At 47.6% G+C, this 16,595-nt stretch overlaps 1 protein-coding gene across 1 annotated transcript in view; it reads right to left on the bottom strand.

Annotated features, from left to right (window-relative positions):
• Positions 1-16,595, bottom strand: part of LRP5 (LDL receptor related protein 5) — a 397,037-nt gene that overhangs the window by 31,919 nt on the left and 348,523 nt on the right. The window contains exons 17-20 of the mRNA XM_069223040.1: positions 15,118-15,243; positions 2,870-3,106; positions 2,523-2,633; positions 606-842 (exon numbers count right to left, since the gene is read on the bottom strand). Of these exons, the coding sequence (XP_069079141.1) occupies positions 606-842; positions 2,523-2,633; positions 2,870-3,106; positions 15,118-15,243 (711 nt within the window). The remainder of the gene's footprint in view (positions 1-605; positions 843-2,522; positions 2,634-2,869; positions 3,107-15,117; positions 15,244-16,595) is intronic.

Consider the following 16,595-nt stretch of genomic DNA (forward strand, 5'->3'; position numbering starts at 1 on the left):
ACTACTAAGGATGCAGACCTCCAATATGTGTGTCTGGATATCGGCTTTTTAACAAGCAAGCGACAAACATTTTCCCTTTACAGACCAGAGTGGCAAAGGTGCCACGCCTCAGCCAAAATGTTTAGGCAGATACTGAAACCATATACAGTAATTGGGCTTCGAAAGAAACCAATCAAACAGCACAAGAACAACAAAAACACTGAAATATAATGCGCAAAACAACGACAAATTTATTAGCCTTGCTTTAAACTTGATCATGTATAGAGCAAGACCTCTGCAACGACTATACATAGCGTAAGGATAATGTACCATCAGAAAGCACATGTCAGACGAGGTGTGCGTTTGAATTAAATTACCTTAAAAATTCTAGGTAATGTAGCTCTTTTGTGGCAGATTTGAAACAAAAAATGCGAGGATTGGACCTAGTGCGAAACGTGTTTGCCAACATACACCTAAGAGATAGTGCTTCTTGTTCAGCCTCCTCAGCATTTCTCAATATCGTTTTCTATGAAATTCACAAACTGTTAAGCATGAGGTGATGGGGTACATTAAAAGTTTTTAAATCAAATTTCCACCACCTCGACAAAGATATGCAGAAATCTTACCAGTAAATGTTCCTGGCTGGGACCCTCCAGGAGCAATAAAGTTAAGAGGAACATGCGGTGTACCACTGATGTACTCATGTGGGAAGGGTCCGTTGGGCCCAGTGTATCGTTGGCACACCACTCGTTGACAGACGAAGTACATTCCACCCATGACGAATAGGGAGAGGATTATTCCTATAACAGGTCCAATCGCACTGCTGTGAGACTGCTGTTCCTCCACCACCGGCTTGCTTAGTTCTGAAAAAGACACAAAGCCATCCAGTATTAAAAACTACTGAAATCTGTAACCCCAACTACTCTGAACACAACGGCAGTAACCTCATATAGCCTTCTTAATCTCATTTTACAACTAACTGCTTAGAAACTGACTAATGTGATTGGTTGCGCATCTCAATTTTTCAAAACACAGCATAATCCACATAACCTGATACCTCACAATACATTAGAGGCAAGAATGCATTTGATATGATAAAATAATTCCCTTTTTCTTGGCATGTCCTTACCTATTGAGTACAAAACCTCTATAGTTTTATTTTTACTTGCCTAAATAAGTTATGGAAAACGTAAGCCTCGGTAAGAAAACAAGGGAAAACAATACCTCAAACTCAAAGGAAAAAAGAGCGTGATTTAGTAAGATGCTAATTGATCATTTAGAACCACGGGCTATGCCCACTGTAAATACATACAAGAACAGCCACCCAGCCAAGAACTAGAAGCAGATGGGGTTATGCCTGCACTAAGCGAAGACCTCTGCTCTTTCTGCTGCAGTTTCACGGACTTGAGCAATACCATGCCGGAACAATAGCCGCAGCTTTTGCGGGAAGAGCAAAGGGCGCAAACCATCATGTGAACGGCAGATTGAAAGCCAGAGTCTCTTTTAATAACGAGATTGTTCCAATTTCTACGGTTTGTAGGACAATGCGTGCAAGGGCAGATGTACTAATGAGCAAGTAAACATTGCCCTTTTCCTTTTGGTTGAGGGTGAAGGTACGCTGCATGCAACAGGGAACCTGGCCACACACAGCCAGTCAAGAATAATGGTACCTGGAGGCAGCTAAACTCAAACTGGTGCACAGGCACACTGCAGCAAACACAAGGCACCAAGAAATGCATGATGTGACTTGAAACATTTTATTTCGCTCTTTTGAGTCTGCGCTCTCTAAAAGTAATCAACCAAGTACCAAACGTACAAGTACGAATTTGCCTTTCAAGTGTACCTTGCATGCGAGTGTTTTGAGAAAGATGAAGGCTGGAGAGCAATAGAAACAGGGAATCTACTGATTAATTTATGGCCAAATAGCTCACTATATAATTATGAATGAAACATCTGTTTGGCAACATACATTGCCCACATCTGACACTGTACTGGGCTGCCTTTCGATGACTAAGAGATACAAAATAATGATGATGCACCACAGAGGTGTACAGAGCTGAGCTATGTAATCAGCAACAAGATGCTCCAATGCACATTCTTCTGTTAGCCATGAGCAAGCCTGTCCAAAATCCACGTTGATGCAATCTATATTATTTTGATGTGCTTGATCACCGATGATTTTAGTTTTCCGTAACTAGAAGATCCCCGAGAAATGTTGATCCATATTAGTTGTGTCATCTACTCTTCTGAAACCTAGCATTCCAAATCCGTAACCAAATATCTCATTGTTCAGAAGTGGCAGGAAACCACAGAAGTTAGGAACAGCGCGGTAGACGTTATGCAGGCAAGGAATTTCTGCTGTGCACCTGGGTCCAATTTAGGGTTGAAGGCTGCGGATCAAACACGCCAATGTAAAAGTGGGGATACTGTGCTTTTCCAAAAAGATGCAGCTTAAAGAGCGAGGGGTGAAGAACCTGGTGATCTGTTACACCCCGGAGCAAATCAGTTATTTGGATGACTAATCATGAAGCAAAAATACTCACCACACATTAATTCATCTGAGCTGTCACTGCAGTCCGGGAAGGAGTCGCACTGCTGTTTTGTCAAGATGCACTGACCGCTGGCACATCGAAACTGGTTTGGCTGGCAGATTGCTGAAAAACAATAAGATCTTTTTGAATTAGTGATCATTAATGCCACCTATACGAGACAGAATTTGATGGAAGCAGATGGAGGCTGCCATTTGCTGTCCTTGATTATTTGATTACTTTTTCTTTCACCCTACTCATCTTACTTAAATGTCAGGTAAACCCACAACAGACAAATTGCCAATGCATTAAGGAGACAACTGACTACTTATGTGTGGCTTTTAGTATGGAAGCAGGCTTACCATCACAGTCTGCCTCATCAGATTTGTCCTGGCAGTCCACCTCCCCATTGCAGCGGAGTCGGGCATCAATGCATTGTCCCTTTTCGCACTGGTACTGGCTTGCAGAGCATACTGGACAATTCTCCTCGTCACTCTCATCATCGCACTCTGAAAAACCATCACAGCGCCATGCCATGGGAATGCAGTCTATCTCCCCTGTGGCACAGGTGAACTGTTCTGGTGAACATGTTGGGGGTTCTGCAACAGCCAAAAACACAGAAATCATACTAAATTTATGCTAAATATATATATACTTTTTCACAAAAAGGGGACACTATTGACAATGAGAAAAGTCTTCACAGAGGACTGTCCTGAAGAACAAATTACTTACCTTCGGTAACAAATTACCTGGTAGAGACATTCTAGTTGCAGATTCCTTACCTTAGAATTTCCTCACACGCCAGAGGATCTGGACATTTTTCTGTGAGCAGTACCCTTGCGCGCAGTCAGGAGGCGTTGGTCGACTCCACAACCCTCGTTGGCGTTGTGGTCGCTGTGGCGCACTGACGTCCGTTTCTTTTCATGATTTTCCATGCCAGAAGCGCAGAGTTGAAGAACACTGAGACTGGTGCGCCTGAACTAGGGCCCTAGAATGGAGTCCATGTCCCTAGAAATCAATTCGCAGAGTGGGGAGGACAGGTGGGTTGGTAAGGAATCTGCAACTAGAATGTGTCTCTACCAGATAATTAGTTACCAAAGGTAAGTAACTTGTTCCTCTGAAAGAGACTTCTAGTTGCAGGTTCTTTACCTTAGAATAGATACCCAAACAACATCACCCCCAGAGGAGGGTCTTCGAACCAAGATCATTCTAGGAAGTTCTGCAGGACCGAATGGCCAAAATAGACATCACTGCGGACTGGACTGTCCGGGCAGTAGTGTTTGGTGAACATGTGCAGGGATGCCCACGCTGCTGCCTGGTAGACGTCCAGGACTGGAACTCCGCATCCTAACGCAGTGGTTGCAGCTGTTGGTCTGGTGGAGTGATCACGCAAACTCATCAGGGGGTTACTTCTTAGCCACAGCATAGCACATTTTGATGCACAGAACAACCCATCTGGAGATGGTTCTCTTCTGCACCGCCTGTCCTTTCTTTCTTTCTTTGCACCCCTGAGGTAGAATGCCAATGCTCTTTTTGGATCTAGATGGTTGAGTCTCTCCTCCTCACGCAAAGGTTGTGAGGGGGCATAAAATGTAGGCTGTGTGATGGATTGGCCTACGTGAAAGGGGCGTGACCACTTTAGAGAGGAAAAAGTCTCTAGTACAAAGCACCACTTTGTCAGGATGGAGAGAGATGAAGAATGGCTTTGAAGAAAGAGCTTGTAGCTCACTCACTCTCCGTGCAGAAGTGATGGCCAGAAGGAAGAACATGAAGAAGGTAGGGAACAGGTTAAAATCCCACTGGGGCATTATGAACGGGGTAGGTGGAAACATATGGATAAGACTTTTGAAAACTCTCACAACAATGGGAGATTTAAACAAGAAGGGTTGATCAGGAAGTCTGAGGAAGGCAGAGAGTGCAGATAGATAACCCTTAAGGGTGCCCAAAGCAGAGAGAAAATAAACAAAAGAACCTCAGGCAGAGGTGCAGGTATGAGTGAAGGATCGATGCCATGATCAGAAGCTCGGGATACCAAACTCTCCATGCCCAGTCCGGCATCACAGGAATTATTTGGGCCCGTTCATTCTTGATCTTCTTGAGAACTTTGGGCAGAAGTGGTATTGGCGGAAAGGCATACAGGAGCCCTAAGTTCCACTTGAGATTAAAAGTGTTGCCAAGCGAGTGCCACCTTGAAAACTCCAACACGCACAACAGCTGACATTGCACGTTCTCTGCACAGGCAAACAGATCTAACCAAGGCTCTCCCCACTGCTGATCGAGAGCTTGCTTCACCTCCTGAAAGAGACGGCATTCGTGATCGACCATGCACTGACAGCTGAGTTTGTCTGCTCTGAGGCTCAGAGGGCCTGCCAGATGTTGAACCACCAGGGATATGCCCTGATATTCCAGCCATGCCCAGAGATGCAGGCCCTCTTGACAAAGGGCCTACAACCCCACTCTGCCCTGCTTGTTGCAGTACCACATGGCTGTGGTGTTATCTGTGAACACCTGCACCACTTTCCCTTTGAGAGGGAAGGAATGCCTTCAATGTAAGCCTGATCGCCCTGGGCTCCAGAAGGTTGGTGTGGAGCCCAGACTCTGCTAGAGACCAAAAGCCTGTGATCTCCGCCTCTCCCATGTGGCCGCCCCACTCCAGGAATGACATCTGTCACTACAGTCTGATCTGGTTGGGGAAGGGAGTGAGATCTGCTTCTGACCCAATCTTGGTTTATTAGCCACCACTGCAGATCTTGTGCAGTTTCCTCTGAGATTTGGACTATGTCAGAGATTCCCCTGACGCTGCACCCAATGGAGCTTCAGGTCCCACTGCAGAGCCTGAATATGCCATGTGTGACCAGCAGGATGCAGGAGGCCATGAGGCCCAGCAGCCTCAGTTATTCTCACCGAAACCCAGGCTAAAGGCTGAAACATCGGTATCATAGCCTGAATATCCTGAACTCGCTGCTCGAGAGGATAGGCCCGAAACTGCACTGTGTCCAGAACAGCTCAGATGAAAAGGAGTGTCTGAGAGGGAGTCAAGTGTGACTTCGACATGTTTATGGTGAACCCCAGCAAATACAGGAGGTTTGCTGTAGTCTGGAGGTGGAAGACGACCACCTGGGGCGAGCCCGCCTTCATTAGCCAGTCGTCAAGGTAGGGGAAGACTGAAACCCTAGCTAGCGCAGATAAGTTGCATCCACCACCATCACTTTAGTAAACACTCAAGGGGCGAAGGAGAGCACAGTAAACTGAAAGTTCTTGTGACCTACCACGAACAGCGTCTGTGGGCAGGCAGGATGGGAATATAAAAATAGGCATCCTGCAAGTCCAATGCTACCATCCAGTCTCCAGGGTCCAAGGCAGAAAGGACCTGAGCCAAAGAGAGCATTTTGAACTGCTCCTTCCCGTGGAATAAATTGAGGGCCCAGTGGTTTAGGACAGGATGAAGGCACCAGAAAGTAGCGGGAATAACAACCACATTCTACTTCTGGCACATGGACCCTCTCTATGGCTCCCTTGGCCAAGAGAGCCGCAACCTCCTCACAGAAAAGTGCCAAGTGATCCTCCGTCATCCAATCGTAGGATGGTGGCATGGCAGGAGGGGCAGTCTTGAAGGGGAGGGAGTAGCCCTTTTGGACTATTTGAAAAACCCACCTGTCCATCGTGATGGACTCCCAGTGGGGCACGTGATGGCAAATCCTTGCTTCTAACTGGTCTGTGATAGGACGACAGACTAGGAAGGTTTGGAGGCTGGGGTGGGAGAGGAATGCAATCGATCTGCCCAGTGATTCAGTGGTGTCCAGTCCACATCGAATTGTGAACTTGGCTGCATCGCACCTGTCAGCAACAGCTGGGACATGTGACAGCACCTTCATGACCATATCCCATAAAGTATGGGTATAACATCCCAATAGGCATTCTTTGTTCACAGACGGCAATGCCAGACTGGAGGAAGAGAACATTTTCTTCCCAAGTTGGTCCAGTCTTTTTGATTCCCTTTCCAGGCGTGTGAAAGGGAACAAGCCTGAAGACTTAAGAAGCCTGAATGACTAAGCTCTCAGGTGTAGGGTGTTCGGTCAGTAATTTGGGGTCGTTAAGAGCAGGCCTATGGCGGCGGGCGATTGTCCTGTTGACAGAAGGCCCTGTTTTGGTTTAGACAACGTCCCCAGTAGGACATCAGTTAGGGCCTCATTGTAGGGCAATAGGGGTTCACATGTGGAAGCCCCGAACCATCTCAGTCAGAAGGTTAGTCCTGACCGCCACTTAAGACAGCTCAAGGCCCAGAACCTCAGCCGCTCTTCACACCACCATCAAGTAGGAGGCTCCCTCCTAGTAGCCACGAAAGGGGGAGAAAGCATGCCAGAGTCAGGGGAGGAGTCCAACGCACTGGCTACACCCTATGCCGGAGCCCAGTCTACTAAGTGATCTTCAAGCTGCTATTCTAGAAGGTCCAGAGACCCCTCCATACTCTCACCACACCCATACCTATAGGTATAAGGGTCAGGATCCAACCTGAGGAAAAATGTCCTGGTCAAGGTCTGAATTGGTGTCGGTGACATTTTATCTGCTCCAAGTCAGAATCGGGAAAGAGTATGGGATCGAGGTCCATAATGGGCCCAACCGACATCAGGAGCATCACCTTCTGCACCAGCACCGGGGAAGGTCACAATGGCATGAGTGGTGTCAGTTTGGATCCGGAAATGGATCCTGGGGTGCCTTCCAGAGCCGAGGCCGAAGTTGCAGGTGTGGAACCAGAGGGACCCTACTGGGCCCAAAGGCATCACAGAAGGGTCGGTCTACCCAAATAGGAGGCGCATGGCCTCATAAAACTCTGAGAAGGCAGGGGTGGCTCCGGCTCCGAGGACAGAGGCCTAGAAGGATGATGCTCCTCCTGTGTCATATCGGCCAAGCGACGGGCTGAAGTTGAGGAGCGCTTGTTCTTCTTCGACTTCTTATGATCTGAATGACACAAGGACTTGAAGTGGGACAAAGACGAGTGGTGATGACTCCGCAAATGGTCTCATGACCTTCCTCTCAAACGAGACTGGGAGTGACGTGGAGCTGACCGCCATGAGCTTTTGGGTCCACGCCCTCAAAACCTTTGGGTTCATGGCCCAGCAGTTGAAGCACAATTTTGGGTCATCCAGGAACCACAAGCACACAAGGTGCAGATCCGTCACCAACATCATGTGGTGACAGGAGTCACACGGCTTGAATTCAGTCTTACAGGAAGACATCTTGACACACCAAGAACGTAAGAGAAGTTCGACAAAAGGGTCAAAAAGTCAGTCAAAGAGCGACTGAGGGTAGCTCTTAAGCCTGTAGGCTGTTGTGAAAAGAAAAGAACTGATGTCAGCGCATCGGGATGGTGCCTATATACGACAGCATCTTCATCACAGTGCCCACAACGCCAAAGACGGACGCAGTCGACCGATACCACCTGATGGTGCGCAAGGGTACTACTCAAAGAAAAATCTCCAGATCCAGTCTGACGCCTGGGGAAATTCTAAGGGAAGGAATTTGCAACTAGAAGTCTCAATCAGATAGAATATGTTCTACCTAACATTTACAAGTGTACAAGTGCTATCAGGCTCAACCAAAACTTGCACTGCATTTAGCCCCCATTCGTCGATGCAGGAGAAGACTGGATCACCCAATCTCTGAAGGTGTGCTGCGATCACTTATCAATTTTGTGAACAGCTGAGGGGCACTGGTAAGGCAGAAAGAAAACACTGTAAACTGAAAATGCTCCTGGCTTACTGTGAACTGCAGACAGTGCCTGTGTCCTGTAGGATGAGGCTATGGAAAAACATATCCTGCAGGTTCAATACCACCATTCACTCTCCGGGGTCTAGGGCAGACAGAACCAGAGCCAGTATGACCAAGTTGATTTTGGCCTTTCATAGGAAGGCACTGAGAAGACTAAGACCTAAAATAGGACAAAGGCCTCTCTCTTTCTTTGGCCCAAACAATTAGTGGGAATACCATCCAATTCCTGCCTTCAAGGCCGGAACCCTCTCTACGGCCCTTTTGGTCAAAAGGACCGGAACCTCTTGATAAAAAATGGACATTTCACCCTCTGTCAACCATTGGAGTGGAAGGTGCGGCAGTGTAGAAAGAAATGGGAGGGTGTAGCCCCGTTTGACAATTTGGAGGGCCTAGCTGTCTGAAGTAATGTTTTGCCACTCCTGGTGGAAATAGTGGATCCAGCCTCCAACAGGGTGGTTGTGGGCCAGAAAGGACACACTGAATTGATGTTGAGGGTGCTCCGGAGTGACGGGGGGGGACTGGGCTGTGTGCTGTCCTGGATGCTACTGTTGGGAGAAGTGACCCTGACCCCCCCATAAGGGCTGAAGGACTTGTTGCACTGATGGTGAAGCACCATGCCCCTACCAAATACTGGTCATGTCCAGGCCAGGCCTCTTAAATTTTGCCACATTATGGCCATCCTGAATCGTTTGGGGGTAAAGATGTCCAAAAGTCTGTGACCACCGGGGAGATCTGATTGACTGTGACCTACAGCACATGAGTGTGGTGGCTCAGGGTGCATTGGGCATTTAAAGAGTGTAGGGCAAGGCTAGTAGAGCAAAACATGTGCTTGCCAAATGTCTCCATACATCTGGATTGCCGGTCAGGAGTAAAATGGAAGGTTTTAGGATTAACCTTGCTGGTGGATGCCGGAACCACCAAGCTCTTTGGTGCTGGATGCTGCATGCTGCATGAGAAAGTCAGGGTTGCTTGGAGCCGGTCTGTGGCAACGAGCTGTCTATTGGCTGGAAGGTCAGAACATGGTGTTGCGTATGTACCCAAGAGCATATCAGTAAGGGCTTCATTAAAGACTAAAAGAGGTTCAGTAGGTGCCTGGGTCAGACTGAAGGACATCTGAAAAGGTATTAGTTTCGACCTCCATGGGAGCTGCAGGTTAAGGACCTCTGCAGCCCTTTTGATCACTAATGCCAATGATGCTCTCTCTTCTGTGGCTGGACCAGGAGAGACTAACCAAGTGTCTGGGAAGATATTCAGACCACTTGCATCCTGTAGGTCTTTATACCAGTTCTCTTCATCATTCTGTAGAGTAAATTGTCCCCATGGCCATCAAACTCAAAGTTTGATCTGAGCCGAAATGTAGGGCATGTGTTTAACTGTGTGGTGAGTTTATCATGCTGGATTCAGAAGGATTGCTAACAGTTGGTACCACAATGGAATCAGGGCACAGCCTCAGCGAGTGTGGCTCAGAGTTGGAAACCTCTATAGGCTGTGGATCAGGTATTTATTTCTAAGGGACGGGTGCTGATGGTGGCTACAGGATGGAAGTCAGCACCAAATCCAGTGAGGTGAATCTGTGGTTAGAAGTTTTTTATTAGTGTAGGAAGCTGGCCTGGTGTGTGGTGGGCACTTATGGTATCACCTTATAACAGGTCCAGGTATCCCCTATTAGTGAGGTGTTGACAGTGTCTAGGGAGCCAGGGCTCACTAGTGGTAGCCGTGGATGATCAGCCAAAACTACTTTAGGAGACATGCAAAGCTTATGCAATACCACTGTAGTCACACAACACTTACACACAAGAAAGAACCCCACAGTGTTACAAAAATAAAGGTACTTTATTATGGCAACACAAGTAATGCAATACTGTATAGGTAATACTCCACCAGGTGAGTAAACACACTATTATATACACATTAGAAGTCAGGAATTGGCATAGAAAGCAATAAAAAGCAGTGAAAGAACAGAAAGTAATAGATTCTCTAGTGGGAGGCCAAACCATATACTAAGTAAGTCAAATGTGAAAGGCAGTCCCCACCCAAGTAAGTGGAATCTGTAGAGGGGCGCTGGAGGAACTAGGAACCCCAAAAGTTAAGTACCAGGGTGCCCCCCCCCCCCCCCCACCCAGCAACGAGGAGAGATGAGGTAAGTACCCGTTTTTTCCCCAACCCACACGTACTTTGTGGAAGGACCGTGCAAGACCCAAGCAAGACTGGAACAAACCAAAGGTGGATCCTGATAGAAGAGGACCTGAAAATAAAGGGGACCAAGTCCAGTTCGATTTGGAGTGTCAGGTTGGGGAAGGAGCCACTACCCACCCTTCTGGAGTTGCAGGACCAGGTCGACGGTAAAAGGCAGAGCCAGCTGTGCAGCACTGGAGCTGAGAGGATGCCCAGAAGTGATGCAGCCGATGTCCCACAACAGAAGAAGAGTTGCAGTCAGTCAGTGGTGTGGAAAAACCACCAACAAGCCTTGGCAAAGGCAAAAGTCGCAGATGAAGAGTTGCAGAGCTGCCGGGGACCAGGAAGGTCCAGGGTGACTCAACCCACTAAGGAGAGTCCCAGATGACCCTCAGCAGTGAGGAGAGCCAGAAGTCGAGGATGCAGCCCCCACAGACAACTCACAGGCACAGGAGTTAAATTGAGGCCCACTCAGTACACATGGGAAGGAGTCCCACATCACTGGGGCAACAGGCAGGAGACTGTGCATTTTAGAGAAGAGTGCTGGAGGCCGGGGCTACATGGAGCCTGAAGATCCCTTGGAAGAAGAGCCAACAAGCCTTTGTAGCTGCAAGAGTCACGGTGCACAGGGGTACTGTCCTGCAAGGAAAGGCAAAGACTCACCACCTCCCAAGCTGGATAGCTGGTAGAGGGGATCACTCCAGACCACCACCTCTTTTGCAAGATCCATGCAGAGTTGCAGGAGAGAGGATCCAGGTGGCTGGTCGTCGATGCAGATGGTGCCTGCGGATGCAGAGGAGTGACTCCACTCCAAAGGAGATTCCTTCTTGCTTCTTGGTGCAGACTGAAGACTTGCCGCCCTCAGAGGATGCACAGCCAGGGAAATGTTGCTTTTGCTTGAAAGACCTGGAGAAACAATGCTGCAGGGCGGAGTCGTTGATGGAGCTGCAGACTGTAGGTTCCTGGAGAGTCCAGTTGCAGTTCTGGTGGCCAGACGCTGAAGTAAATGATGCAGAGGAGTCCTACTGTAATCTTGCAAGTCGAATCTGAGGACCCCAGCCAAGAGGGAGACCATAAATGGCCCAGGGAGGGGGATTGGTCACCTAGCAGGGTGGCCACCTATCAGGAGAGTATGCTGTGATGTCATCTGCCTGACCTGGCCACTCATATGCTCCAAAGGCCCTCTGCCCACCTTGGATTTAAGATGGCAGAATCAAGTGGCCACCTGGAGGACCATCCGTGGGGTGGTGATGGACAGGGGACAGTTTTGCGCTAGAGCATGGACAGGGAGCCCCTGGACTGGTGCAAACAGCTTTATGCAAGGAGGGCACCAAATGTGCCCTTCAAAGCATACCGGTGGCTTGAGGAGGCTACCCCTCCCAAGCCATGCAACACTTATTTCCAAAGGGAGAGGGTGTTGCCTCCAACTCCCAAGTTAATACTTTGTTCTGCCTTCCTGGGCTTGAGCTGGTCAAGCAGCAGGAGGGCAGAAACCTGTCTGTAGGATGGCAGCAGCGCGGGCAGCCTGGGAAAACCATGCAAACTGGTAGGAGCAAAGCTGGGGGTCCTCTGAGGAGCCCCCAGAGTGCATGGAATCATACAGCCAATACTAGCAACGGTATTGGGGTAGGAGTCTGACATGTTTGATAACAAACATGCCCAGGTTCGGAGTTACCATTATGTAACTGGACACAGGTCCACTACATGGGTGAAATTGCTTCCCCACACTTACGAAGTCCAGGAAAATGGAGCTGGAGTTGGTAGGGGCACCTCTACTCATGCAGGTGTGCACTCTCACACAGGTACTAGCACCATGCCCTCTGGACTAGGAGGGCCTGCCATTGGGGTGACTTACAGACTTACAGTGACCTAGTGCAGTGACCTGTAGTGAAAGGGTGCATGCACCTCTTTATGCAGGCTGCCATGGCAGGCCTGCAGACACATTTTGCATGGGCTCCCAAGGGTGGCATAATACATGCTTCATCCCATGGGGAACCCCTGGTGCCCCAATGTCCTGGGTAACTAGGTACCATACACTAGGGACTTGCATGGGGGCACCAGTATGCCAATTGTGTGGCGTACCAAGTCAGGAAAAACCAAATTTAGAGGGAGAGAGCACAGTCACTGGGGTCCTGGTTAGCAGGATCCCAGCAAACCCAGTCAAAACACATTGACAGCAGGTAAAAAGTGAGGGTAAGCATGCCAAAAAGAGGATACTTTCCTACAACTATTGTTGCAGGTATCTTCTTTGGTGAAGTGTTGCAACCCTGATGCCCCCTACTGCCTGTTTCTTGCGAAAGATGGACTCAGGTGTGTGTGTGACTGCAGCGCATTAACGACCTTAGCAGTGTATGTACAATTCTTGATCTTCTCAACCATTCTGTCCACTTGAGGGCCAAACAGGCCTCAGGCAGGTGGATGACCAACTGCTCTGTCTCCACCGATGGTATCTGTTATAGTGGCAAAAGTAGACTGCCTGAGTTGGCAATTCTCTACTGGGTGGCTCTGTCCCTAACCACCCACGCCCATCGGCCTCTCACTTCCCTGCCATGTCAATCTTGCTCTTCTTATCTGGAGAATTGCTTAAGTTCACAAGACACAAGTTCTCTTCCTAGCTGTGTGCACAACCAAGGAGTTTGGGGGGGGGGGGGGGGAACATGTCCCAGATGCATATGGGGTTATCTTGGACAAACTATCAATTATTTTGGCCCATGCATGACGACTCAATACCTTGATTGGGTCCTTGGAATGTTCAGTAATGCACTTGGTCATATTTTTAAGCATCATCGGGTACTGAACAGACCTCTGTCTTGTAGAGTGTCCCCACACGAAAGACATCTTTGTCCTCAACATGACTTTTTTGTGGTGGCCTGCTGCCCTTTGGATAACGGTGTGGTAAATGGTGGTGTCATCCACGGGAGAAGCCTTACTAAAACAGGGCTGTGTCATCCTGTAGGTCTAAATTATAATCCTGGCTGCCTGGCAGAAGGCACATGGAATCCATCTGTCCTTTCCCAGGGTTGACTGTCAGGCTGGAGTCCTTCACATCCACATGCTGCTGAGTCAGTAAGGGCTTCCGCTCTCACATCTATTCTTCTCCATTTGCAGGTTCACTCACATATAGCTGCCCCTGCTCATTGGTCTTATACTGCATTTCTACCCCAGAACCCCAACCAAGCAACACGTCAGTTGCTCAGAATAGCTCAAGTAAATAATACAGTCTGCAGCTACTGGAAGAAAGGAATACGCTTAATGGAAGCCGAATAGTTCCAAGCATCGCTCCACATTATAGCACTACACCAGATGCCATTAACACTCATCGATAACCCGTCCTCCATCCCTCATGTACTGCATGTGTTAAATGCCCGGAGAGCGTAGGCCTTTTTTCAATGACAACTCAAGAATGCACTTGCAGTACAGTTGATTCACAGCAGGAGCCAGTCACCAAGCAGATTACCACTTCATTCTCTCGTTTCCCTTGCGGTCAGAATCATCTTCCAGAAGGCAGGTCTCAACCACAACTAAATCAGGACTGTTAATGGCTCATATTAGCCTTCTCGAAACATAAGCTCAGCACTTGTATACGGTTTCTTCTTGTCCACCGAGTGTAGGAGTTAGCTGTGTGAATACAGGGTTCTCTTTTTAGTGTGCTCCTACTGGCACCGCTGACGACCCTCAAGTTCCCTCCCATAAACCACTCAAATATTTAATGGATATTCAGTCTGCAGGGTGTACTGAACAAAAAAACTCAGAAGAAGCAGCCTGCATTGTTTTTTCCATTTCGAAAACTGACAACCTGTGCCGGTTGTTTCATGCACTGTAACAAGGGCCTTATACTTCATAAACGACGCACAACAATTACAGTCAGCAGCCTGATCAGATTTTGCAAACACTAAACCCCTCGAGGTAAAACATTCTGCAAACAGGTTATTTATAACTTGCCACAGGAATTGTAATAGAAGAATAAAGCAGATGTTTTAAAAATGAGTATTTATTCTCCTGCTGACGGATTTTAAAAGAATTGCAGAGTCTTGTTCGAGCTGGAATCTGGCCAGTCCTCGCCCTACCTCAAGCTGTTCCTCAGCGACTTCTGCAAAAGCGAAAAACGAGAAACAAAAGTATCTGAACTTTGCAAACATACAAGAATGCTCAAGACCTGAAGCTTCCTGAGTGAATCAAGGTCGTCATCTACATGAAAGGATACGTTTGCCCGATTTAAGGCGAAAAGCTGGAGTTATGAGTAGGCTGCCAAGGCATTTTCATACAATCCTCAAAGCAGAAGAGACCAAAATATGATCAATGAAACAAGATAAGCAATAAAATCAACATGGTATTCGCAGAGCTAGAGTACCGAGTATCACTGGCCTTTGGACCAGTGGTGGATAGACTGACCTCAGCCGATAGACCTGGGAACGTTTTTCTTAAGATTTGAGGCATACTGTCCAAATGACTTAGATTTAAAATCATATTTTAGAATTGTCCAACAAGGTTGTGTTAAGTAGACTTCTATGCAGGTTAAGTAGATGTCTATGCGGGTCATTAGCTCAAATGAGATGTTAAAATGAGGTTGACTAAATTACAGTAATGGTTGGGGAACGTACACAGAACGTGGCACAATCTACACGTAGCGCAGAACATGAATGACAGTCTCATCCATAGCACTTACCTCCGCAGGTCAGGAGGTTCTGCAGGAGCACTAGGTGCACCGGGCACGAACACCGGGGTGTACCGTCTCCTTTGGCAATGCAGATGTGTGAACACCCACCGTTGTCGCGTGAACACGGGTGAGCCGCTGTGGAACAGAATAAAAAAAAGCGGTACTGAAACTAACCTTTAACTTTGTACTATAAAGAGGGAGTGTTTGATGCAAGGGATTAGCCACAAAAGGAATATATTCCCCACTTCGAACCAGAGCCTTTATGGCACCAAGCAAATGAACCAAGTTGCCACGGCCATCCCCAAACAAGCTCTTGTATTTCTTTAATTCAAGCATGTATACATTCATCCTTTCATCCACCTGCTGACCTCTACCATTTCACCTATATAAACTGCCATCCATTCATTCTTTCATCCATCATTGTCGTTCACCATTTCGTCGGTCCACCCATCCATATCCAAACCTATCCATTTAACTGATCTGTCCATTCACCCTCCCTATCTCTCCATCCACCTTTTCACTCATCCATCCTTTGTCATTCATCCATTAACCTTTTCAGTTCATGCATCTTTTCATTCCATCCATCCTCACTCAGCACATCCATCCACCCTTCCACCCATCAATCCATCTTTTCACTCATCCGTCCTTTTATTCACTCATCCATCCACACTTTCTCTCATCTGTCCATCCATTCACCCTCCGTTTAACTCATCCATCCTTTCATTCATCTATCCATCTACCCATCCATCTTTTCACTCACATCCATCCATCCAGTCACTCATTCACCTTTGTCTGCCAAGTTGCAGAAAGAAGAGGCTCATCAAGAACTTCATCCATATGGTAGTTGCTTACGTTGGGGTTCATGACGAGGACGCCCCAGCATCCATCCTTTTACTCATCCTTCCAGCCATTCTTCCATTCATCCATCTAGCCACCCTTTTATTTCATAAATCCATCCACCCACTGTTGCTCCACCCATACATCCATCCAGCCCGCCATCCATACTTGTTACTCACTCTTGCATCCATACTTTCTCTCATTATCCATTCAACCTTTCACTCATCCATCCTTTTATTCACCCTCCCTTTCCTTCATTGAGCTATTCTTTCACTTATCCATCCTCTCACTCATACATTCTTTCACATTCATTCTTGCATCCACCTACCCATCCACCCTTTCAGTCACTCACACACCCATCCATCAATTTATCAATCCACTTACGCACCCTCCGCCCACTCTCATGTTATTTATGAGCGTTTGTCTGCCAAGTTGCACACAGGAGATGCCCATCAAAAACTGTTCGCCCGTGTAGCTGCTAAAGCATCTGGTTTGATGCATGTGGAAAAAGGACAAGAGAAATAACTGCGCTATTAATTAGGATCACGTCATCGTGGTTGCTGCGATAAATGTTAAATTGTCAATCAAATGTGTGGTTAGCAGAACGAAAAACGTTGGAATTTTGAAGGCTGTGTGTGGGTAGAGGAGGG

The sequence above is a fragment of the Pleurodeles waltl genome, chromosome 3_1, assembly GCF_031143425.1.
Source record: "Pleurodeles waltl isolate 20211129_DDA chromosome 3_1, aPleWal1.hap1.20221129, whole genome shotgun sequence".
NCBI lineage: Eukaryota > Metazoa > Chordata > Amphibia > Caudata > Salamandridae > Pleurodeles > Pleurodeles waltl.